The sequence below is a fragment of the Pyrus communis genome, chromosome 10 (genome assembly GCF_963583255.1).
Source record: "Pyrus communis chromosome 10, drPyrComm1.1, whole genome shotgun sequence".
NCBI lineage: Eukaryota > Viridiplantae > Streptophyta > Magnoliopsida > Rosales > Rosaceae > Pyrus > Pyrus communis.
Window position 1 is genome coordinate 7,924,294 of NC_084812.1, and position 26,416 is coordinate 7,950,709.

Genomic DNA, 26,416 nt, shown 5'->3' on the forward strand with positions numbered 1-26,416 from the left:
CATTAGTTTTCCTTAAAATCTATTGTACAACTTCTCATGCAATCAAATATAAAAGCATTATGAGCTAAAGTCGATAAACAAAACCCCTTAAAGTGAGGGCAAGATTAGGCGAGACCATTGTGTGCCAAGACGTCAGCTACAAAGTTTGCTTTTTTGTATATATGGTTTCACTAAATATAGTTAAACTCAAAGCCCAACCATCTTATGTCTTTAATAATATATTTCATGTTCCATAAAGCATCCCGGATTTCTTGCACCAATTGGATAATCAATCTTGAATCTCCCTCCACCATAATGTTCTTTATTCCTCTGTTTGGCATACCTTAACATTCCTTTAGAGTCATGGCCTCAGCCACCGAGATGGTTACACCATCTAAAGTTTAAAGCTCTAACTCCAATAAGTTGCCCTCCAACATTTCTTAACATAAATGCAGTAGATGTGGACAGTGGTGAAGCCACGTGAGGGTGAGGAGTGGCGGCCGCCTCTCCCCTCGCCGAAAATGAAGCCCAGGAGCTACAGTTCGCCCCTCCGCCCTTGTCAGAAAGCTTGCAAGTTGTGATGCCCCTCCCCTGGCGATGATCTCGACTGGCTGTTTTGCCAAACACCAACGTCAGTTTAGTGCCATTTCCTTATGCGACAGTGGACAACGACGGCGTTTACACGGTCTGGTGGAAGGCTTCGCAAAGAAGATGATTAGCAAAACCCTTTTGATCTTTACTACGTCATTGTTTTGTTGAGTGTCTAGTACTTTTAAATACGACCTGCCGTTATTTATTTATGTACCGAAACGACACCACATTCTATTCCACATCCTATCTTTTCTTGGGTTTAAATGGGACTAAAGCCTAACAACCAGAACAAAACCATAATCTCTCTTTGAATTCTTGTTTGGTCATTTAAAAATATGTTACAAATATATTTTTATCATTAAATATTTATCAACATGATACAATTGTTCGTATTGACATGTCGTATTATTTAGCCATGTCTGTATTTGTGCTTTATAATGCTTGATTGAAGGCTATTGTTGCTGTTGTTATGCTGCGCGATACTTTTTTTAATAAAAGAAAAAAAACAGGTCCAAAATAACGGAACAACATCATTTTCGACATGGAAAAAAACAAGACAAGTGGCATCATTTCAGTGGTTAAGCTTGTCTTGGAAAATATCTCGGTTAGATCAATGACTCGAAAATTAGCATGATTCAGCAAATAATGGCTTGCTTAAGTGAGACATGGTGTGGAAGTTAGAAGTCCATCAGTTTAGCATGAGAAAGAGTTTGCATGATTGTATGGTGTTTTAGGTTGGACAATCTGGATTTCCTATTGCAATTAGGGGTGGGTTTAAAAAACTGAAAACCGAAAAAAACAGAGCCGAACACCGAATTGAAGCCGAAAAAAACGGAACCGAACTAAGTGAACTGAACCGAACTGAAATAGGTTGGTTCGGTTTCCGTTTTGGTGGTCCAAAAACCGCACTGGACCGAACCGAACCAATTTATATAATATATATATATATATATATTTATTTAATATATATTAATTGTTACATCCCGGCCCGGGATGAATTACTTCTTGAGCTCGTTCCACCACCGTAGCACGATATTGTCCGCTTTGAGCTTACCATTCCCTCACGGTTTTGTTTTTGGGAACTCACGAGCAACTTCCAAATGGGTCACCCATCATGGAATTGCTCTCCTGCACTACTCGCTTAACTTCGGAGTTCCCATGGAACCCGAAGCCAATGAGCTCCCAAAAGGTTTCGTGCTAGGTAGGGATGAGAATATACATATAAAGATCACTCCCCTGGGCGATGTGGGGTATCACAATCCACCCCCCTTAGGGGCCCGATGTCCTCGTTGGCACACCACGGCTAGGGTTAGACTCTGATACCAAATTGTCACATCCCGGCCCAAGACGGATCACTTCCCGAGCCCACTCTACCACCGTAACACGATCACGGTTTTGTTTTTGGGAACTCACAACCAACTTCCCAGTGGGTCACCCATTATGGGATTGCTCTCCCGCACTACTCGCTTAACTTCGGAGTTCCCATGGAACTTGAAGCCAATGAGCTCCCAAAATGCCTTTGCTAGGTAGGGATGGGAATATACATATAAGGATCACTGCCCAGCCCACTCCACCACCGTAGCACGATATTGTCTGCTTTGGGCTTACCATTCTTTCACGGTTTTTTTTTGGGAACTCACGAGCAACTTCCTAGTGGGTCACCCATCATGGGATTGCTTTCCCGCACTACTCGCTTAACTTCGGAGTTCCCATGGAACCCGAAGTCAGTGAGCTCCCAAAAGGCCTCGTGCTAGGTAAGGATGAGAATATACATATAAGGATTACTTCCCTGGACGATGTGGGATATCACATTAATTATATAAATCATACACAGATACTCAAAACCTGGAGGTTAAAGGTTTTGAACCCCTTCTCTCCTGGTTAAGGAGTATTTGCTTCAGCCAACTTGACAACAAGCTTTGTATGCTATAATCGTATTAGTAAAATATTTATACTGATTATGGATCTTTAATTTTTTATAACATTTCTAAACACAAAACCCTAGTCGTCCACCCATTTATTCCCATTTCATCTTCTTAGTCTGACTTCTCAACCTCTCTCTCTCCCACCGTCAAGAATCTATCTCTCCCACCGCTGCGATACTTGATTCAAGAAGTTCAGGTTCATAAAAGTTGCTCTCGCTGTATCAATTTCATCGATTTGTTCCCCAATCTTTTAAATCTGTTTATTTTGTGATTGAATGATTGGGTTTAGAAATTGGAATTGTTACCCTATGCAAATTTGTAAATTTATTTTATCTATTACATTCGCACTCTTGTAAACCACGGAGAAGCCACTCGGAGGTGGTTCAACAGGTGAATTATGCCGATGTTTGTTTAATATAATTGTTTGGATTTTCTTATAATTGTTTAATCAATCTTTCGTTTTGTTTTTTGTGTTTTTTTATCATCTAAATTGTTGATGTTTATTTGGATTTTTGGTTGTGAATTTTTGAAGTTGCTGATGTTTGTTTTGGATTTTTGGTTGTGAATTTTTGAAGTTGCTGATGTTTGTTTGGATTGTTGGTTTGTGAATTTTTGAAGGAAAATTGGCCGATGTTGTTCTTGGATTTGTTTTTGTGGAGCCCTATATTGGTTGCTTGTCTGTTTGGCTGTGTTCGAACATGTCTGGATGTTGTAATCGGCAAGGCGTCGGTTGGTTAGTGGCGAGGGTTTGGGATGCTCGGCGGCGGGTGCTGTAGTGGAAGCTTAGGTTTTTTTTTCGTTGTATTTTATGGATTGGGCCTTTACAGTTTGTTGGATCTTTTGGGCTGTTTGGCAGGTCCTCTTTTGGGCTAGTCTACCAACCAAATATATATATATATATATATATATAAACAAAAAATAAAAAAAAGAGGAAAAACCCGAATCAGACTGAAACTGAACCGAAAAAAAACCAAAACCGAAAAAAAACCGAAGAAAAATTGAACATAACCGAACCAAACAGTAATTTCGGTTTGGTTTCCGGTTTCGATAAAAAATAGAACCGAAGTTTATGATGGATAGAATACTCAAAGGAAAAGCTATGGAAGAACACTAAAGGTTGCAGGGGTGTTACTTTCTGGGCTTCGAGTCTTTGTGTTATCCCTTTTCTTTAAGGCTTTTGACCTATATTTGTAGTTGAATGATTGCTTCCTAAGAAATCTTTAATTGTAGCTTGGTCTCTTCTCCCCTTTCTCCTTAATTCTTCTGCCACCCCTTATTTTGGTGCACGATGGCTAGGTGTTGCCACCGTGTGAAACCTGCATCATGCCTTCTTCCCAAGGCACTGTTTTTCCAGGTTAGTCTTCTACAAATGCCACTTCTAGTAGTGCGCCTCATGGCTTTTATGCGTTGATCTTCTGCGTGAGCCATTTATGCAGGCTTTACTAGCTTTTCACGTGATTATGAGGCTGAAAGACTTAGTTCACTCCCAGCTAAGTTGGTTAGCTTGCTAGGGAAAGAGGAAACTGGGTTTGGTTCACTATCAGGCTTACCCACATGGGCTTCAAGGGTTTGGGCTTGGATCTTTGGGCCCCCAAGTAGCCCAAAGTGTTTCATAATCTTGACTCCATATAGGCATAATAAACTTCTGTAACCATCCACACCACAATTCACTTGGCAAGCCCTGAGTATCTGACTTGGGCTTGTTCTAGCATGAATAGTAATTGGAGTGATAAAGCTTGGCATGATGAAGAGGCATGGGCATGGCATGATTTATACAAGTATACAGCTTAATTACTATAACGTGGCATGGTTGTGGATATATTCCTTTCTCGATTCCACACCATTGCATGTATTTGGGCTTGGCATGAGACTTGTATAGTGATTTGGCCTCGAGACATGATGGGTTTGCATGTGACATTTTTGGGCCTCAAAACATACCAATTCTTAACCCCTTAATTAGTTTTATTAAGTTGGTTGTTCAACTAAGAATGTGAGGTGTATTAAAATTACTTTTAATTGAAAAACAAATATAAAATATATTAAGTATGTATATTCAACAATATGTGGGATGTTTTTTCTTTGCCATTGAACCAACTAAAATGAAAAATAAAATGAATAATGTCACTAGTTTACTTCAACCAAACTCAATGATTATCATGTAGTACCCAATCATATCGTAAATATATGAAAAGAAAAATGAAAGTTGAACACCCAGAAAACCAAGTTGAATAAACACATTTGGCCCATTAGGGAACTTCCAAATAGTTCGGCCCCACAAGTAACTCCAAATGGGCCCATTAATGTAATAAACAGCGTGTCATCCTTTTGGATTGACGCGTAAATCGCAGTCGATGAGTTGAAGTTGAAGGTGACGACGACGTCTATAAAATTTGCAAAGCTAAATATTCATGTCAACTAATTGATTGATTTACACCGATACATTGTACAACAAGAAAACAACAATTCTTTCTTGGAAATGGATACCTCCAACCCGGATCCCCGGAAAGGGGATTCTTTCTGAATTCACTTCACGGGAATCATAAGGATTTTCACATTTTAGTTGTTCATCATATATTGTGCGATCAGTTTTTATTAGATACTATTTGTGTTTAATTTTAAATAAAAAAATCAAATGATTTCTAACCACACGATGAATGACTAAGATGTAGATGTCCTTAAGATTCTCACAAAATGATTTCGAATGGAATCCAGTTCCCTCAATCCGACTCACCATTCACGCGCTTTCTCTCTCTCTTTCTTAATTTCTGTTTAAATTTAATTTTAAAGTCGCTCAATTTCTCATCACAAGAAGGCAATGTACATAAAATAATTATTTTGTTGTTCAAAATATTTATGACACGTAGAATAATATTACGTAAATATTTGACTGTTGAACTTATAAGTTTGTCTAGTCTGGATCGAAAATGTATAAATATATAATATATTTGTTGATTGACCACGAAAAGTTATATTTGTTTGACTTTCCAACGCCCCAATGAATTGTTTTATTTCAACAAGTGCTATCAAATGTCACGTTGGATTGGGCCAAAAAAAAGTCACGTTTCCGGACATTAAATGTCATATTTAACCAAATGCAAAGAGAATCATGGAATGTGTTACTAGGCCTGATAAAAGGGATTGTATTTGTTATGTTCGTGTCATTTTTTGTATCACACATATCATTTTAAAGAGTTTTGTCATGTAGAATTCGTTATTTTAACGGATTTTTAACAGACGATTTCATAACGACTTGATTCGTTAATGTGCCATATCGTTTTATTTTTCGTGTCGGATTGACAGGTAGTAAAGAAATTGTCAAACCTATGTGTGATATTTTGATTTTTAGGGAGGTTGCTTTCGAATTTAAAACTTACCGGTCCTGAAACAAAATAGCAAGTGGTCCTCAGCTTTTGAGTGTTTACATTAGCATCATCCGTGCCTACCAAAATGTGTTCAATTATTCACTAACGTGCTGAAGTGAAGATGACCAAAAAAAAAAAAAAAAAAGTGTTTACATTAGCATCATCCGTGCCTACCAAAATGTGTTCAATTATTCACCAACGTGCTGAAGTGAAGATGACAAAAAAAAAAAAAAAAAAAAAGAAGAAAACGTGCTTGAGTGAACACATTTTATTTACAACTTTGGAAGGAAATTTGAGAAAGTCAAATTTTATACTAAGGGTATTTGTTCGTGATTCGTTGATCTAGTAATACTCTATCTTCGTTTGATTGGTTATTGTTCGGGCGAAGATTTCTCCGAAGACTCTTAGCACAGCTCCCCAAGGGATTGACACTTTGGATGTGTAGTTGGGCTATTACCTGTTGATGTGCTGCAAGAAGAGGACAAAGTTAGTTTTGAAAGGTGCCTTTGTGGGGCCTTAGGTGTAGGACTTGAGGCTCGCAATCAAAACTAACGAAGTGCTAGGCGTGCTACTGCTATCTCAATATAGCAGATGTAGAACAAGTTTGTGTTTAGTCGATTACTTGCGCTCCAAGTTACTCGGACTTCTTGTTATCAAAGGATTGTCATGGATGGGTTTAGTCCACATTAAGTTCTTTTTCTTGCCTTGTGACCAAGGGCTTTCAATTCATAGTCTTGTATATTCAAATGAGGGGAGTCCAGATCCCTTAAGTCATTTGTTTGGTTCTTGATTGGTTTTAAATGATAGCATACCCATTAAGCTGACCAGATCCAGATGCAAATGAGACTCTTAAAGTAGGAAAACATATGTATATGACTTGAATACAAGCTAGAGAATACATTAAGTAGTAGATCTATTATCTTAGAAAACACACAAAGAAATTTAAGCAAGATTTCACCTTGTCGGGCAAGGTTGAACTTCTTGCAATCATTTCTCTTTGAGTTTACAGAGGTTTCCATGCTAAAAAGGGATGGATGGTAAATCAGTTTACACAAGAGAATCGATACTACACCACTAGGGGTGATAGTAGAACTTTAAACTAGACAGAAGATAGTTTTTGTGAGGGAGATATCCTGAAAATGACTGAGATCTAGGCTGATTACAGATTTTGGATGCAAATCTGGCTTGAGAGCAGAGTTTATATGTTTGTTTGTTTGATTGGTTGAGTGTCTTTATCTCTGGGGCCTCTTCCTCCTTTTATAGGCAGATTAGCCCGATTGCAGTGACTTTGCTCTTGCCTGAAAGCACTTGGAGGGTAGTGAGTCATTAGCTTTTTACTTGTATTACCACTGAAAATTGTTTTTTGGCTGATTGTGAGTTAGTCTCCATCACTTTGACATTCAAATCATAGGCACATGACCTATGCATTAATGGGAAGGCACCAATTTGTCTCTGGGCTTAATGCTTGGGCCTCGAGCAAGTCTCCCTTTAATTGGTATCCTTGGGCTTCCACTTATTTGCAGCCCAATGTTCAAATATTAAACTAAACAATTATTATATTTGACTCACACATAAAGGAAGCAGTTGCTGCATTTGTGTTAAGAAATGTTGGAGGGCAACTTATTGGAGTTGAAGCCTTAAACTTAAATGGTGTAACTATCTCGGTGGATGAGGCCATGACTCGAAAGGAATGTTAAGGTATGCCTAACATAGAGGAATAAAGAACATTATGGTGGAGGGAAATTCAAGATTGATTATCCAATCGGTGCAGGAAATTTGGGATACTTCACGAAACCTAAAATATATTATTAAAGACATAACATGGTTGGGCTTTGAGTTTAACTATATTTAGTGGAATCATATATACAAAAAAGCAAACTTTGTAGTTGATGTCTTGGCACACAATGATCTCGCCTTATCTTTCCCTCTCTTTTGGGAGTATTGTTTATTGACTTTAGCTCATAATGCTTTTATATTTGATTGCATGAGAATTTGTACAATAGATTTTAAGGAAAACTAATGAAAATAGCTTGAAAACTTTGAGTTTTAACGATAAGGACAAAATAAAGGGTAAAGTGAATAGTACCAGGGTTGACTTTTTATTAGGGGTGGGCACGGGCCGGGATGGGTATTGTAAATCTGATCACTGGAACTGGACCTAACCCAGCCCGTTTGAAACGGGTCGGTTCATGAAGGGCCCACATGTTTTTCTTTTTGTTTTTTTTTTTTTTTCGGGGTTTGATCGCCTCCCGGACTCACTCATCCTCTCGATCTTCTTCTCGATGTTCAACTCAATCTTCGACATCAAGACCCTCATCCGCTGCCGCGCCGTTTCTAAGCAATTCAACTCGCTCGTCCCCCACACTGACTCAAATCGCTCCAGGACCTTGTCGCCTTCCTCAACATCCTCAAATTGCTCTAGGAAAAAAATCACACACACAAATGCAATTATCTGGGTTCATATCCACAAAGAACAATACTAACACCATGAAGCAAAATATTCAAATTATATAAATTTACAATAAAATTGAAAAAAAAAAAGAATTAAAATGGAGGGGAAAGAAACAACACCAAGCCCTTTTTGGAGGACTAGACCTTGAAGAAGCAGCGCAGCTACACCCAACAAAACTCATCACAAACAATTCCGAAAGTAAAAAAATTTAAAAGAAAAATAGTAGTCTGAAGCAAAAGGAACACATTCTGTGAAATTAATAGCGACATGGCCTTCTGCTTCAGTGGGTATTTCACCGGAGCAAATAATCGAGTTCCCAATTGGATTCTAGGTCTTTGCTTGCACTCTATGAAATCTGCCTCCACCGCCACCGCTTTTGCTTCCACCCGGTTCGTCTCTGGCATTAGTCATCTTCTGTGAAATCGAGAGATTGAGAGGGAGGAGATCGAGAGGGATGAAAGATTGAAAGAGGAAAGTGGACACGGGATAGAGAGAGGGTGAGGGGAGAGTTAGGGTAAATGGGTAATAATAGAGAGTAGATCAAAGATGCAATGAACGGTTCGAGCCGGGGGCCTTTTTTTTCCAATTTTTAGAACCACGCCGGCCCGACCCGTTTTGTATTTGTAATTTTTGGACCTGCCTCGTACCCGCCCCGAACCGCAAGGAACCGGCTCGCCTCGCGGATCTAGGAACTGTTTGCCCACCCCTACTTTTTAGTGTAAAAATATGGTTTTTCGTTAAAGTGAATAGTATCGGGAGTTTTTCGTTAAAGTTCCCTAGATTTTAAGCTTTGAATGAAGTTCACTTCTTGATAATAAAAAAAAAAGAAAAAAAAGTGAATTCGAAAATTATTCATTTTTTAATTTCTCATGCGTTTACAACTTTACCGCCTAGTTATACGATTTAGTATTACTTTTCTTCACTTGTGAATGATAGGTATTAAATTCCAATATCGTGATGGTTACGATACCAATTTTATTTTCTCAACTCTTAGTGTAAACATATTATTGTATAAAAAAACTTCTCATGTGTTTATTACTATATAAAATTAAAAAATAAAACTAGTTTCTAAATTTACGATTTGTGAATCAATATATGAAAAATTAGAAATTAGAGCAACTGAAAAGGCTAATTGATCAAATATCCTTGCGTCCAATTTAACATGTCATAAAATATTTGGTTAAAAGTTTGTAAGGTTTTAATTTTGGCTAATATTAGAAAAAATGTATCTAAAATGTATTTATTAGGGAATATCTTCATTGGCAATGTGTTTATATACACCAATGCTTAAGTAAAATTCAAACTTTGGGTATTTATCTTTTAGTCACATTGGAAGGTTTTGAACTCTAGATTTATCTTATGCCTATTAATGAAAATAAGAAATTAATCTCTCAACCCACATCTAAGCCTAGTGACTTAAAACAAAACTTGCATGGAATAAATTAGTTGTAAGCTCGTCATTTTCGAGATTCGAACTTGTGACATTTCACTTACAAGTGATAAAGAATATCATTAGACCATAGTATTAAATGACTAGTCAGTTGTGAATTTAAAAGCAGATAATTATGTGGACCAACAAAAATAAGGGCATCCTTCTAAAAGGGACAAGTAAAAAGGTGGCAAAGAGTCAAGTATTGTGTTTTTTGTTTTTTTTTTTTGAACAAACTTTTTTTTGGAACAAACAATATTATCTATACTAAAGGGGAGGGGATATGCTTAACCTCATAATGGACTAGCAATAATGTGGTTGAAATTCGTCTTTGGCTAAAATTGAACCTAAGACCTCTCACTTACAAGTGAAGAGGAACATTACTGGCCAATAGTATTAAGTAGGAAGTACTTTGTTACCTTTTTTTGTTACATAATTTAAAGAGAATGGATAGGGGACCATACCCTAAGCGAGTAATTAAAAATTAATACAAAATCTTGAAACATACACCATGTTTATTAAACACGTATTATTATGAGTAGTAATACAAAAAATATTTAAAAGATTGAAAGAAAAAGGTTCCACTGATAAAAGTAATGGGCACCATTGTCTCTTTTGGAAGCAATAAGTTTCTGATAAGGCTGATCAGTTGGCACTAGCACACATCTCTTGTTATGTATTGAAATACATGAAGGTATGTCTAACAAATAATCTTCAACTATATAAATCAAGTAAAACAAACTAAAGTATTACCTAACCACTCTCAAAACAAGAAAACGACAATGACTAACATAATTGGTGTCAACTTTGCAGAAGTAAACGCATGTGACTGTCACGTGCAATTCACGTATTTCAAATCCAATGTTTACCTCTTTAAAATTGGCACTTTGGACACTTTCGAATGTAAATAAAAGTTTTTTACTAACTTTAAATTTTGCAGCAGTTTTCTACACTTGGTCAAAGGTGATTTCAAGTTCAATTTACATCATAACAACACAACATACATTGTCATACATTTATGATTAGTTTGTTACGTAATTGACATATTTTCATTGCGATTTTGTTGCACAAACTTACAACAAACAAGTTAAGGATAAAGAAAAATTTCAGGTTCTAGATACTCACATTTTCTTTAAATGCGGATATATTGTCGAAATACAAGCGATATTGCGTCTTCAAATACAATTAACCACGACGCAAAAATACGTAATGGATAATAAAAACATGAAAATCAAAGAGGCTGGGAAGCGAATGAAAGCTGTAGAAGTGACAAAGTGAGTATCGTAATGTTTAAAGCGTTGAACAAAAATTCAAGGCGGCCCCACATGCGATTACCTTTTCTGGGTGCCCACTCAACACGTGGTGCTCGAGATCAGAGAACGAATATGATATATGGACTCACAAGAGCCGCGTTTTGACCCCCTCCAGAGGCAAAAAGGTAATTTCCCCCGCCCGCCCCCTCCCTTTCCCTTCCACCCAGCCAACCGTCCTTGGTGTGAAAGCCCACTTCCTTCTCTGCCTACCCCAACAACGACCCCCCTCTCTTTCTCTCTCCTCTCTCTTCTCTCTCCTCCATTTTTTTCTCCCTCTTTCTTTCTTCCACCCAATCTCCTCCCAGGTGTCCGCCTGTCGACAGTGCCGTGTGTGGCCGCCCATTTACCCACCCGGACCAAAAACCCGACCAGATAATGCCCTGTCCCATACGCACCCGGTCTTCCATGTGCGCTGCTGCCGCTGCCGCTTGAGCTTCTCGTACTTGTAGTTCCAACTCCTAGGGTTTTCAATCTCTCTCTCGACAAATCCGTTCAATTCTTTTACTTCAATTGTAGTTTGTATGGAGCTTGAGCATGCTCAGCTCGCCTCGGCCTTCTATGGACCCAGTATACAAGAAGGTGGAGGCGGAGGAGGAGAACCGCCGCAATCGCAGGAGGTATTTGACCGGTCGATGCCGGCGGCGGAGGACTGCATGGCGGCCGATCAATGCGAAACGATCGGCGGAGGGATGGTTGTTGGGAAGGCGGGGCAGATGGTGGTGGTCAAAGAGGAGGCGGGTAAGAACTTGGGAAAGCGGAGGCGGGGCCGGCCGCCCAGTGGGCATGCCAAGGCGACGGCGGTGAGGAAGATGCAGGACGAAGAAGAGGACGTTTGCTTCATTTGCTTCGACGGTGGAAGCCTCGTGCTTTGTGATCGCAGGTGAGAATCCGGTTTTTCGCGGTCGCAGCTTGGTCAATTCAGTCCAATTTTGATTAGTCCATGCTAGAAAAGCTGAGAGTTTTTACTTAATTTAGCTGATTTGGGTTATTTCATTTCCTTATTGGCAATCCAACGGACAGTTCGAGTCGATTTTATGTTTTGTTTTGCGAAATTTAGTGAATGTTGTTGTTGCTTATTTGCATTGCTTAATTAAGCCTTGTTTGTGGATTGTTACTTGTTAGGGGGTGCCCTAAGGCATACCATCCATCATGCATCAAGCGGGACGAGGCCTTCTTTAAATCGAAAGCCAAATGGAATTGTGGTATGTTGCACTATGTTAACCTACTAATTTGTTATATCCTTGGCAAGTTGAGTTATGATAGTTGTGTGCTTTGTTCACGTTTCGTTGTTTTGGATATTATGCATGTCAGGTTGGCATATATGTAGCAGTTGTCAGAAGGCTGCCCATTATTGGTGTTACACTTGTACATATTCTCTGTGCAAAAGATGCACTAAAGGCGCAGATTATCAATGCGTACGAGGAAATAAAGGATTTTGCGGAACATGTATGAGAACTATAATGCTAATTGAGAACGTGCAAGAAAATAAGGAAGGGGTATGCTTGAACACACTTTGGTGTATTTATTTACTTACAGTCATGTAGTTTTTACCTACGAATTAAGGATTCTCAGCTTTGTTGAATTTGGAGAGGGATTAGATTGATTAAGAACAGCATATAACTCTTTTATATCAAGAATGCTTTATGTTTTTGTTTTATTTCCTTCTTTAAAGCCCGACGCTGCAATTAAAGTGGTATTCCATTACGTTTTACTCTGTTGGAGTTTGTTACGAAACGAATTATCTGTTTAGTTTTTTACTTATTTTTACAAACTTCCATCTGGGTTTTGCAATTTTTATTGTTTCCCTTTCTCATTTAAATTTTCTGCAGGCTCAAGTTGATTTTGATGACAAGAGCAGCTGGGAGTATCTCTTCAAGGTTTACTGGATTCTTTTGAAAGGGAAACTATCATTAACTTTGGACGATCTTTTTAAAGCTAAAAATCCATGGAATGAAGCTGCCGTTATGGTTGGTAAGGGGGATTCTTCAACTGAACTATATGATGGTAATAAAACAAATTCAGGTGCAGTCAACTGTTGTGCAGATCTGGAAGCTACACATTCAAAAAGAAGTAATAAAAAGCCCAGAACCTTGGACAAGGATTTGAGTGTTGAAGACACAGTTTGGGCGTCAAAGGAGCTCTTGGAGTTTGTTGCTCATTTGAGAAATGGTGATACATCTGTGCTATCTCAGTATGATGTCCAGGCACTTTTGGTCGAGTACATAAAGAAAAACAATCTTCGCGATCCTCGCCAGAAATGCCAAATTATTTGCGATTCGAGACTCATAAATCTTTTTGGGAAAGAATGTGTGGGTCACTTTGAAATGTTAAAGCTTCTTGAATTTCACTTCCTCATCAAGGAAAGTTCCAAGGCAGATAACATTATTAGCGCTGGAGTTGTTAATACTGTTGGCAGCCAAATGGAGATTGATGGGAACTATGATAATCAAATGATGATGGGTAATGATAAGAGGCGTAAAACACGCAAAAGGGTAGATGAGAAAGGACCACCGACCAATCCTGATGCATTCGCAGCTATTGATCTTCACAACATTAATCTGATTTACTTGCGGCGTAACTGCGTGGAGAATCTTATTGAAGACGTTGACAAATTGCATGAGAAGGTGGTTGGTTCAATTGTGCGAATAAGAATTCCCAGTGGTGATCAAAAGGAAGATATTTATAGGCTTGTCCAAGTCACAGGTACTAGTTTACACAACCAATGTTCTAAGTTATTTCTTATATTTTCACAATAGGTTATGCAAAATTTGTATTGATGACATCTTTGTCTGCAGGTACCAGCAAGGTTGCTCAACCTTATAAAGTTGGCACAAAAACAACTGATGTGAAGCTTGAGATCTTGAACTTAAACAAGAAAGAGGTTATATCAATTGACGAGATCTCTAATCAGGAGTTCTCCCAGGTCAGTGAACTTATTGCCTACTCTCCTCCTCCCAGGGTTCCTTGATATAACTTATCTACACATGCTAGAATTTTTTTTCAGTAAGAATTCTTTTGGAACTGATGGTTAAAAAATAAGTGTGCATTAGTATGGATATCAATAATGAAAGCTCTTGGAGCCTAATTGTTTATTTGTACCTGCCTTTCTTTAGTTATGTGGACTTTAATACTAAGGGGTGCTGGGGAAGCGTTTGCCCTCACCATTAATGACTAACTTGAAACCTATATCCACACTATTTTCAGTCCTTTCTAGACATGGAAATAATGATATAACCAAAAATACACATTGAGTAAGGCATGCTAGCTTTTCATATATAGTTTTTATCGGTCACAAGACTGTCTGTTGTTGCTCATGTTCAGATGCTTATTCCCCTTCATCCCCCTCTTACACAATTGTGACATTTTACTTATTTTACAGGATGAATGCAAACGATTACGTCAAAGTATAAAGTGTAGACTCAGCAAACAGTTGACTGTGGTAGGTTTGCATGTTATGTACAATATGTGATGTTCAAGATATTTGAAACTCCTTTAACAAAGGAATATTTATGCTTGGTGTTGCAGGGTGAGATTCAGGAGAAAGCAATGGCACTTCATGCAGTTAGAGTAAATGATGTAAGTTCTGTTACTTGTAATTCTGAGGCAAGAAGAGGATACATTTGTGTTTTTATGGAAGGACTTTAGATGATCTTTCATTTCCTGTTTTAGTTAATAGTTATTACTGCCCCATTTAAGTAGATTCATTGGCTTTTATTGTTTCTCCTAAATAAATCATCAAATGCTATGTCTGATATTGCTTTTTGGTTGGCCATGGTCATGTTTTTTAAACTAGTGTCTGGAAGCAGAGGTATTAAGGATTAGTCAGCTTCGTGATCGAGCAAGTGAAAAAGGACGCAGAAAGGAATATCCTTTTTTGTTGATTATTCTATGCTTTTGGTTTCTTTAATGACATTTCTTGCACATTGTTGTGGATTATTCCAGTTGCACTCTCTATTTTCTCATTGATTACTTGTAGCACATTACTTAGTACGAGAGGCTGTTTCATGGGTACCTGTGTACTCTATTCTTCATATTGTCTTGTGGCAGAGGTATTTTCGTCTAAGAATATCAAGTTTTCCTTGACCATAGTTTACGCTTAGGCAATGTGTGGACAAACTACAGCTTCTGAACTCGCCAGAGGAACATCTGCGCAGATTGCGTGAAATTCCTGAAGTACGCTCTGATCCTAGTATGGATCCAAGTTGCGAGTCTGAAGGCAGTGCTGGAGCATTCGATAAGAAACAAGGTCCCTTGCATTGATTTAATAGACATGGAATAACATCTTGGGAATTGTTATTGGCACTCCAAAAATCACATTCTACACTCCAAACTTTCTATTTTGGAAAGAAACATACACTAGTGAGGAGTGTAGAATGAGATTTTTGGAGTGCCAATAACACTTCCCTAACATCTTATCCATTTATCTTTTTCAAGGCTTCTTTTGGAAGTGTTAATTTGGTGTTAATTGCGCTGATGTGTATGCAGATGCTAAGGTCAGACCAAGGAGATCTAGTAGAAAGGGAAGGACAGCTTTCTCTCAACCAAGGGAAGGCGATACTTCAAGCAATTCTAGAAGTAAGGCACAGAAAAATCCGGGTAGAGCAACATTTGGAATAAATGGATGCAATACGACAAGGAGCCAGGTCAATCTCACTGGTTTGGTGGCTTTTGATGGGAATAATCAATCAGCGGTTGAATCCAATACACTTTCTGAGGTTGCATCAGAAAATTCATCGTTGCCCTCTTCTATAGTGACGAGTGCGAACCATTCTGTTGATGATTTTGAGACAGACATTATATGGCATTACCAGGACCCAACTGGAAAAGTTCAAGGACCATTTGCACTCATGCAGTTGCGTAAATGGAATACAGCTGGGCACTTCCCTCTTGATCATAGAATATGGAAGATAGATGAGAATCCAGATGACTCCATCCTTTTGGCCGATGCATTGAATGGACAGTATAAAGAACCATTATTGCCACATGACAGCCCGTTACTTTCTCAGGGATTTACAGCTGCCTCGGATGATAGAAACAATGGTCAGGATGATGGAAGGAACAAGAGTATGAACACAACTCCAGTAGATGTTAAACAGGTTGAAGAGAGCTGGAACATGAAGCAGGATGGCCAAAATTTGCAAAATAGTGGCAACAGTGAACTTTTAAGGAGCACTGCACCTGCAGATGTTGTCAATTCTAGTGATGAACAAACTGGAAACGTTTTGCAAGGCCGGGATCCATTGAAGGATAATAATTCTTCGCCCAATCAGCCCCAAGAAAGTAGTTCACAACCTTCTCCTGCATTTCCTGTGAAACCATCTGAAACTTTGTCTCATCAAGAAGGGGAGAGTAGAGGAGAGGAAATTAACTCTGAGCAGAAGAATGGAAATTTGGATCCCCAACAGGCTGCTCAGGCTCAAATTACAAATGGACAGCGTAATGAGAGCCGATCTGATAGTGAGGGCCATTCAGGTCAATCTTCCGGGCAAAACTGGAGGCCTCCACCTGTAAGCAGTCCTTCAAATGGCCGTCATTCCAACTCGGATCTTGTTCCTTTGATTAAATCACTGGAGATTCCGGAACAAGATCAGAAGGAACATAATTTTTCAGATATGCCCTGTCCCACTCCAAAACCAAGCAATGGAGACTTACAAGGTCAGGCAGCTGAAAATAGACAGTCTGTGCCTTCAAATGTTCCTGTTCAGGATGCTGGCCACAGCTGGAGCACCTCTTCTAGTTTAGTGGGTGGTGGGGCACCACTTCCGGAAGTAGGTGGTGACTGGGCCAAACCATCTTCTATAGAGGAATGGGAATCCAGTCTTTACTCTGCATCTTCTTTTAAACCAAGTGAGATGAATCAGTTTACGGAACCAACTGAATTTTGTACTTTACCTGATGAATCAGTTTCAGATCTTCTGGCTGAAGTTGAAGCAATGGAGACTCTCAGCAGCTTGGCGACCCCGACTTCAATCATGAATTGTCGAGGGGACTTTACAGAGGGTTCAAAAAATGATAGTTTCAGTTCTGTAGATGGATTCAGCCCAGCACCTGACCCTGGAAAAGGTGATGCTTTGAGCTCCACTGGTGATTTACGGGCTTCCATGGCGACAGATGAACCACTTGGGGTATGTCAGGGAAATGCACTTGATTTGAGCTCCACTTTACAGGTTTCCATGGTGACAGACGAACCAGTTGGGGCATGTCAGGGAAATGCTCTTGATCTAAAAAACAGATCTGGTGTACATTCGTCCACAAGCCCCGAAATGGAGGGAGACAGAAAGTACAGTGATGTTTCAGTTAACCAATTTGAGGCAGGGACAGAGATGCGAACCACTGCACCATCGGACATGGACAATCATTGGAACAATAGGTCAGAAACCACAGGAAGGAGTTGGGAAGCAGTTCAGCCAGTTCCAATAAATGCAAACATGGGACGGGGAGGACCAGACCATAGAAGTGTAAACCTGGGTTGGGGAGGTGGTCAGGGGATACCACACGGAAACACGAGCTTACATCCAGGTCATCAGTTGCCCGCCGGGAGAATGTGGGAAAGCCAACCAAGGTACGGCGGAGAAAGGTTATTGGGTCCCAGAGATCGTGGTTTCCAGAGTAGGGATTTAGGTATGGTTAGGGGTAGGTTTGGATGGAACAGGCAGACAATGCATGGAAATGGAAATGGAAGTTCGTTGAGGCCTCCTCCCAAAGGGCAGCGGGTTTGTAAATATTACGAGAGCGGGCACTGCAAGAAGGGAGCATCCTGTGATTATCTGCACCCCTGATTTTTGGGTCTCAATTCTCAAACGACAAGATTAGACACATTTAATTATGTAATCATTGCGCATAATTAGGAGGCTACTTGTTGCCAATTGCTGTAATTTAACATGTAAACGTAACTTACGTAAGCCGTCCAAGTGGCTTAAGTGAATAATTATTATTTTTGGGGGAGAGATTTAGCATAGCTTTGGAGTACCGTATTATTTGTGGTATTCATTCTATGTTTCATGTAATATCTGACGTCCACAATGGACCTTTTACGTTTTACCAACTCAGAGTCTCAGACAAGTAAATTCCTTTGTGTTTTCTTTTCTTCCTTTTAAACGAATGAAAGTGGTTTTAGATAAAATGTTTTGGAACCAAACTTTAATAAAAATCCAAATTAAGGGCTTCTAACAAGAAGTATATAACAGATGCTTTTAGCAGAAAGCACCTCAATCGTTTAAAAGTGATTTCAGAAAGCACCTCAATCGTTTAAAAGTGATTTCAGAAAGCACCTCAATCGTTTGAAAGTGATTTTAGTCGTTTAAAAGTACTCGAATCCTAAATTTTTCTTAAATGTCAACATCATCCCATCATACATAAAATGTGGGTCATTTAGCAACATCGCTGGCCACCGGAGTGTAACATACGGAGTCAATTGGCCGGAAGGGTCAATACACATGAATAACTTTCACATTTGTACAGTTTTTTTTTTTTTTTTTTTTTTTTTTAAATTGTTTTTTAACTCAGGAATTGATGACATCATCTGACAAAGTGAAAAATAGTGACTAAATGAGCTGAATGCAATCCCGGGTGAACTTTTCATTGAGCTCATTTTGATAAATAATAAAATATTTTTTATTAAATTCATCTCAATTATGAAAAGATAGGTTACGCGAATAAGTGAGTATCATATAATTTTAACAAACTTAACTAACTTCAATTGTGTTGGGTATTATTTTGAAGGAATGGTCTCGATATGTGTATTATTCTACATTTTTCCCAAAAGAACATTCATTCAATTCTTTCTTCCCCGTCGACCACGACAAGCTCAACTTTTTTATTTTTTTTATTTTTTAAAACAAACGATAATATTTATAATAAAACGGGTTGGTTTGGTATTGCTGTGCTTTGAAAAAATATTATTTCTATTGTTTTGCGAGAATAACAACTATGAAATAAAGCAGTAGAGTGTTTGATAAACTTTTTTGTAAAAGTGCTTTTAGCACAAAAGCAGTGTTAAAGTGTTTGGTAAATTTTTATGTAAAATTGTTGTGACTGTGTAAAATGACTATAAAAGATATGATGTTAAATATTATATAATAATATTTTTATCTTTTCTTTTATTATGACATTTCTAAGACTTATATAAACTATTAATAAACGAAGAATGTACTTTTACTTTTTATTTTTTTAAAGATATTTATAATTTTTTTATTCTATTCTTTTCTCTAATAGTGTTTCTTCTTTATCTTGTCCCTATTGCTCACCGGAACTCTTCTCTTCTTCCTCCACTCCCTCTCCACCCTTCTCCGCCTTCAAATCCACCTCCTGCAACTCACCAACTCCTCTGCCACTCACCAGCTCCATCCTCCTCTACCTTCTCTATTGAATTCAGATTCTGCACCTCATCAGGCTCTCCATCGTCCTCCCCCTCCTCTTTCAAATCCAATTTGTGAAGCTCGTCGAGGACCGCATGATTGAGATCAAACAGTGCGGGATCAAAATCGAGAGAAGAAGGCATAAACACCTGGAATGAGTGTGGTTGGTGTTGGGGGTTTCGGGATTTGGGGGAACAAGAGAGATAGCTTCAGAGATTCCATTCTCCCTCTTGCGAAATCAGTTTGCATAGAAGCTGGGCAAGGAAAAAAAAGCCGGTTTTTCAAAGCTAGATTTTGCAACTTTGTGTTTTTGGTTTTTTTTTTTTCACTCAAAACTATGAAAAAAGCTGAAGTTGAATGTTTACCAAACATAAAAAAGCTCCCGGTTTTTTTTTATATCCACTTTTTTCAGAAGTACATCAGTACCAAACCAAGACTTACTCAAGCCCTTAGAGTAAAACTTAAATTTTAGGTTCTAAACCTACCTCAATTTGCTCCAACTCTTGGGCCAAATATGAGTTTTAGTCCAAAACTTATTTTCGAGGCAAATTCAGGCCATAATTTCCTTTGGGTTAGTGGGCTGGCTCACCATATATGTGTATTTTTTAAGTTTTATATTTATAAATTCATTGAATCCAATGACTAAGATCTAATATGATCAAATCCAACCGTAATAAAAAAAATCTAACGGTTCAAATTTAAATCTAAGGACTAAAATAAATATAAAAAATTCTTTCAAGTGTCTTTCGTAGTGTTCAACGAGTTTTACGGTGTTGATTTAGTGATTTTTCTATATTTATCGAAATCTTAATATTTTTAAGTCAAAATGTTCATAAAATAAATTAAGGTAGTCTATATAATTTTTTTTATAGTTACTTTAAGAAAAAAATTTATCCTAGATTCATTATTTGGCAAACAAATTATACTATCTTCATATTTTAATAATTTCGAGCTAAAAAGTTAAGCATAAGCGTGAAAGAAAAAAGCTGTATCTAGATTAAAACCTAAATTTTAGGGTTCGGTTGAAGATGGTCTAAGGGAGGCTTGCCATAATAATATGGTTCAAATTCACATTTGACGAGAATCAAACCTAAGACTCATCATTTACAAATAAAAAAGAATACTACATGACCTAATATTAAGTGGATGCTCAAGCTCAACTTTAATCATAAAAAAAATTAAAATAAAAAATAGTCCGGTAAATTCGTAAGCGAGAGAGCATTCCGTGCGAGTAAAAAGCCGTGTGTGAGGGCACCCGAGCAAAATGGGGGTACACAAACGAGAGAGCGACCGCGACACAACGAGAAGAAGACAGTCACAGATGACACAGTGACGACGACGACGATGACTGCCATGGATACGAACAACAACAGCAAAGATGAGCTCCGGGACCAATCAAAAGCCTCCCAAAAAGGCAGATCATGCAAAGGAACACTCTATTATTCATCCGCCCTCAAATCCAAGGCTTACAGTCCTCTCTGCGTCGGCGTTCCTCGCGCCATCCCCGAAGGTTTCATCTCTCCCTTTTCTCTTATCTTTGCTATTTTCTGTTTGGTTCTCGAGAAAGTTTTATACGAAAACATTAGTTTCTTCACCAACGGACCTATTGTATCACCAGAAATCTTATCAATTGCGGAATTTTTTATTCTCTTTCTCTTGAATTTTGAGTTTTAGGGTTTCAATTTCTAAAATCTGAATTCTGATTTTGCGTTTGCTTGGATTTATTACGGAAGTTGTTTTCTTTTTGTCATTTTATCATTTCGCCTTAAATTTGAGATTAATTGATGATAAGTTTGCTTAGGAAATTAACGAAGTCATCATCTTTGAGCTGCAGTCTGATTTATTTTGCCATTTCCCAGAAAGTATTAATCTTTCTCCGCCATTTTTGTGATTGGATTTTATAGCCGCCTTATTTTGTAGTTGAGATTGTTGGTTTGGTGTTTTTTCTTCTTTTTGTGAATTGAAATTCGTTTATCAAAGTTGTATTGGACTAGTTACTAATATGTAGATTTTGGTGACCAGTGCCTCAGTCAATAGTTTCGGAAACTGAGACGAAAGCTTCTAAAGATGATCGACATCTTACTGAATTTCGCTATGCTTGTGCTGGCTACTCGCTGTACTTGGATCGTATTACGAAAGACCATTCTGGAAAGGAACAACCAGAATTGCCCGTTTGCTACGGTCTTGAGGTTAAATATCTCTCCTCTCTTTCCTAAGCCCTCACACACAAAAACAAAGAGAGTAAAAAATTGTATTATGTGCTAATATGAAATGTGAGGGGTTCATGTGCTTGATTATTTACCTTAAAACTGATTGTTTAAATGCACGGAGCTTTGCAAGTCCTTTTCGGGTTTCTTTTATATTAATTGGATTAGCTATTACTTTTAGGGCTCGTTTGGTGCCTAGGACAGGACTGGAATGGATAACTCTTATAATTCATTTGAAGATAGAGGCGAATGATTTTTCATTTTGAGGGGAGTAGACATGAAGGAGGTTATCTTTGTAATTGTAGAATTTTGGGGTGATTGCAAGGGATAAGTTTCCTTGATGAGTTATCCATCTTCTATCTTCAAAAGTTGGACGCAATTTTTTCATTTATTCTTTCAGCATACCTTAAATATAGTAAAGTATCAAACCTAATCCAATCCCAGACACCAAACAAGCCATGGCTTTAGAGTTTAACTAATGAGATCTCGTCAGATCGTGTTATACAAGATCTAAATATATTGCATGATAACAAGCTATGAACCGTTCATTAGATGATTCGACTTGTGAGCTTCTGGTGCAAATTGGAGTTGGATCAATGTGTTTAGTGCTTAGAAAACTGGAAGTAATTAAGTCTATGCAGAAACTGACTTTCTCGACACATGAAATTTCTACATAAAATGCTTCTCCCTATATTAATCTTTGTTAAGCATTCCGACTGACATGAGTTAATGCAGCTTTTGGTTGGCAAAAGAATGGTTCAAAAGACACCTGCTGCTGCTCCCGTTTCTGCCCATGTCCATCACAAACAGGGTAGGGAATTGAATTTTTGTCCCTTGTCTTTTTCCTTCTAGGTGTTGCTTACAATAGTTCGCCTCCAATGTAGTTAAGATCTTCCTGCAAAACTAGCACTTAGATAGTGGGATCAAATGAGTTACTTCGGTTGAACAGACTTTCACATTGGTTAAGAATCTTAGATATATAAACTAGTGTTTGGTTTCTCGAAATGATTTCGAAAAATTCTTGTGCTCTAAAGTTCAGGTGAAATGTTACATTTATCATTTAATGTCGGCTTTATTTATCCCTTGTGATCACCTTTTAGATGTTCATGAAGTCCCTCAGACTCAGAGGCAGCAACCGACTCAGTCTGCAGGAAGTCTTTTCTTCAACAGGCAAGCATAAGATTAAAGTGAACAATCGGAATCCTAGTTTTCTGAACGTTACGCCTGATTTGTAACGGGTTATCTGGTGTTTGTTAACGAATGTGTAGGTTTACAAGAAACGCAGATCTTGTTGCTTCAGGGGTGACTAAGAACATACGTAAAGTTGGGAACTACATAAAAGGAAGTGTCGATGATTTTCTATACCAGTACAGAGGGCGACCAAAGTAAGATCGCTTGTTGAAAAATCCAGATGAATAAGGAAAATAACTCGAGAAGCAGGATTCGGCTTGACTCCATATCTGCGGTATTCGTCTTCGATTCGTCGTGGTTTTTGTGCTGTTTACAACACCTCTGCGCTCCATCCACATTTTGAGCAATAGAATGTTAGTGCAACTGCTATAGGCTTAGAGGGCTTCTTATTTATCTTGGAACTGTTTAATAACTAATCTATGGTGATTATTATTTATTTGGTTGTGGAGGGAAGTAAGAGATTGTGCTATTTTCTAATAAGATTATTATTTCTGACAATCGTTGTATACACTACTTTTACGCTTCAATTCTTGTATACAACCTCGTAGATAACTTTCCTCTCCTAAAACTCGTCACATGACTAATATGTGAGCGGTTTAGTGTAACTGTGTAAGAGGAGTTATATGCATCGGTTGTATACAAGATTTTCCTAGTTCAGATGACGTGAGTGGATTAATAAGAGAAACACTTGTATGAAAGTTAAATGAAAAGTTAACTGAGACAATTAGAGCCTATTTCGGGAAGGTTAGAATCACTTATAGAGAGTAGCGCTTCTAAGTGATTTTATGCAAGACAATCGAAATTAAACATTGAAACAACTGATAACGCAAGTGCTCCCAAACATGATTACAATCCATGAATGCTCATGTGAAGCTAAAGTGTCTGCCACGAAATTAGCTCATTAACCATTCGGGTTAATGGAGATTCCTCTTTCACTAAACCATTATGATAATCCATCAGTGAGCAGCACTAGGGCGACCAAATCGACCTGCATACAGCTCTGGACTGGATTATCGCAGACAAGATTAAGCACTTAATTAAGAAGGATTAAGCACTTAATTAAGAATCACGCTTACGACCGTACAAACACAATTAGCAGCTTCCGAAAAATAGAAAAAGTTTGCGCCCTGTTTGGCACGGAAGCTAATTTAACCAGAGGAGGAGACAAAGCAAACCAAACAAGCAAACCGCGAAATCAACCGGATCCTCCCTGTACTTATATTTTGCGAATTCCGAGACGGACAAGGAACAGCAATCCTATCCAATCCAATCCTGCAGGATTTCTTAGCTGGAAAAATAGCATATATTTGCTCTTAGCTCTCCGGGTCGTAGCTTTCCGGATACAGGTACGTACTGGATCGGATTGAATTTTCAAACTTTTACTGTTTTCTATCGTTTTCTCGCGTTTTCTCGGTAACCAAACGGTCAACATTTCTCTTCCGTGCGTGCAGATTCTCGGCAACCAACCGATTGAAGGTTTGAGATTGAAGTTAGCATTGGGAATCAGGTGCGGAAATCGAATTCGAATGGCCGCTGCCGCGGCTTGCAGACGGGTCGCCCAACTGGGGACCGGGTCGGGGATCGGATTATCCGGTTTCGGAGGGGCCGGTGGTGCCTCGAAAGCGGTGTCTCCGTCGTTGGAGTACAGGCATTTGGATTGCAGGCTGACTTCTCAGCTGGTCAAATCAAATGGAAAGCGGTTGTTTCTCGTCGATACATTAGCGTTGGTAAGTAATCGAATCGCTTTCTCTTTAGAAATATGGTAATTTGAATTTTTTGAAAATTGCATGATTGTGCAAAGTCAAATGATGAAAAATTTACAGTGAGATTAGAGAGGTTGTAATTGTTGTTTATTATATGCTGCATTGTGTTTAGGTTAGGAGATTAGAGGGACAAGGCGTGCCCTCGAAGCACGCGGAGGCAATAACATCTGCCATTACTGAAGTTTTGAATGACAGCTTGGAAAATGTGTCTCATTCATTTGTTACAAAAGGAGAGATGCAGAAAGTAAGGAGCTTTCGTGTGTACTCTAATCTTCCCGTTTAATGATTACGTCTGTGTATGTTGTCGTTCATCAAATTATGATGGTTGTATTTGAATGTATGTTCTGCGTAATTGTTTATAGACGGAGATGATCCAAGAATCCAACTTGTCCAAATTCAAATCCGAAATTCAAAGTGCGCAGGTACTTAACAGCTCTTTCCGTTAGTCATTACCATGAGATCGTGGTTTGTGTTTAGTTGTTGAATTTTTTTTTTTTCCTGATATGTCGATTTGTGGATGATTCTGTTCTAGTTGCCGTTCAAATCTTTTTACTGTTTCGTTTGTATGCGAACTTTATGCCTGATTGACGTTTCTATGATAAGCTTTGTAATTGGTTTTTATCTGCGTTTGTCCTGTTTATAAAAGTTGCCAAATCATTGATGGTTTTCTAGTTGGACTGCATTTTGGGTTTCAACTGATGTTGTCGTCTCCAAGATCCCGTATACATCAGTAGACATGAATGCATGGCTGCTCGTATCTAATTTTCAGTTACACTAAATAACTGCCATTGGTTCTCTGAAAGAATATGTTATGCAGGGACACCATTTTTCTTTGTTGCAACACGAGACTGAAAAACTTCGGAATGATATAGAGAAGATGCGGAGTGAATTGAGGTCTGATCAATGGAGTTACTGTAATTTCCTGTCTGTTTCGATGTGAATATGTGTTTGCTTTCTATAATCGTCATCACAGTGCAAATGTTTTTATTGTGATGCAGGTATGAAATCGACAAAGTTACTGCAGGACAGCGGTTGGACTTGAACCTGGAAAGAGGGTAAGTGAATTCGTTAAATAAACATAGTATTCTCTGAGTTCATCAAAATCTCTGTTTGAGTTATGAAATTTACTCGCCTTGTTCATTCTTTTGGTTAATGAGTACAGGAGGATACGAGAAGAGCTATCAAATCAGAATGCTGAAACCAATAACCTCACTAACAAACTTGATCGGGTAAGAATTGGCTGACCACTTTTTCGATTTGAACTAGGAGCGCACCATACAATTCGTTTTACTAACGCTTACTACTATCAGGAAATTCATGCTTTAAGGGCTCAGGTGGAAGCAGCAAAATACGATGTCATAAAATACTGCATAGGTTCTCTTGTATCGATATCTGCTGTCGGTCTTGCTGTACTCCGTATCTTAAAGTAAACTTGTTCTATAGTTAACGATGACAAGTCCCAATAGGGGAAAACTGGGAAAGTTTTCATTCTTTTCAAGCTGTTGTAATTTTAAGAAATGTGATAAATATGTGAAAGATGAGGCAAAGTCATTACATTGTAATTTGGATCAAGGAAGCATTCAATTACGCAAAACTCATATTTTTGTCCTTTTTTTTTTTTTTTTATATTCTTTTCAATATTCTTTGGTAAATAATCTGTAAATAGTTTCATTTTGCACTCTCCGATTTCTTATATGCTGCTTTTGCTTTCTGATGAGTTGAGCGTTTTTTCAATTTTTTCTTGAACTTGTTGAGATTTGCGGCTCAAAATTAGGATGATGCAGAAATTAAGTTTATGTTACCTATTTTGTATTGGTGTCCTATTTGGGTTTGGATTTGACTTCTTG

General features: G+C 38.3%; 3 protein-coding genes across 4 annotated transcripts; all 3 read left to right on the plus strand.

Annotated features, from left to right (window-relative positions):
• The first annotated feature begins 11,231 nt into the window (after positions 1-11,231).
• Positions 11,232-18,098, plus strand: LOC137747080 (zinc finger CCCH domain-containing protein 44-like). 2 transcript variants are annotated; one of them, XM_068487090.1, is made up of 11 exons: positions 11,232-11,931; positions 12,174-12,253; positions 12,363-12,547; positions 12,881-13,022; positions 13,095-13,754; positions 13,847-13,974; positions 14,431-14,490; positions 14,577-14,627; positions 14,845-14,915; positions 15,146-15,297; positions 15,537-18,098. In XM_068487090.1, the coding sequence occupies exons 1-11, from the start codon at positions 11,573-11,575 to the stop codon at positions 17,828-17,830; spliced, it is 4,182 nt and encodes a 1,393-aa protein (XP_068343191.1). In that variant the 5' UTR covers positions 11,232-11,572; the 3' UTR covers positions 17,831-18,098. The 2 variants fall into 2 exon arrangements, with proteins under 2 accessions (XP_068343191.1, XP_068343190.1); XM_068487089.1 differs by having other exon boundaries at positions 12,881-13,754.
• A 2,525-nt stretch (positions 18,099-20,623) lies between these two features.
• Positions 20,624-26,183, plus strand: LOC137747067 (protein FMP32, mitochondrial-like). Its single transcript, XM_068487072.1, has 12 exons — positions 20,624-20,918; positions 21,431-21,597; positions 22,351-22,426; positions 22,716-22,785; positions 22,884-24,152; positions 24,258-24,533; positions 24,682-24,813; positions 24,932-24,991; positions 25,387-25,463; positions 25,568-25,624; positions 25,732-25,798; positions 25,880-26,183. The coding sequence occupies exons 6-12, from the start codon at positions 24,333-24,335 to the stop codon at positions 25,997-25,999; spliced, it is 714 nt and encodes a 237-aa protein (XP_068343173.1). The 5' UTR covers positions 20,624-20,918; positions 21,431-21,597; positions 22,351-22,426; positions 22,716-22,785; positions 22,884-24,152; positions 24,258-24,332; the 3' UTR covers positions 26,000-26,183.
• LOC137747793 (uncharacterized) lies at positions 20,753-23,004 on the plus strand. The gene is made up of 4 exons (XM_068487939.1): positions 20,753-20,918; positions 21,431-21,597; positions 22,655-22,785; positions 22,884-23,004. The coding sequence occupies exons 1-4, from the start codon at positions 20,753-20,755 to the stop codon at positions 23,002-23,004; spliced, it is 585 nt and encodes a 194-aa protein (XP_068344040.1).
• Positions 26,184-26,416: the final 233 nt, after the last annotated feature.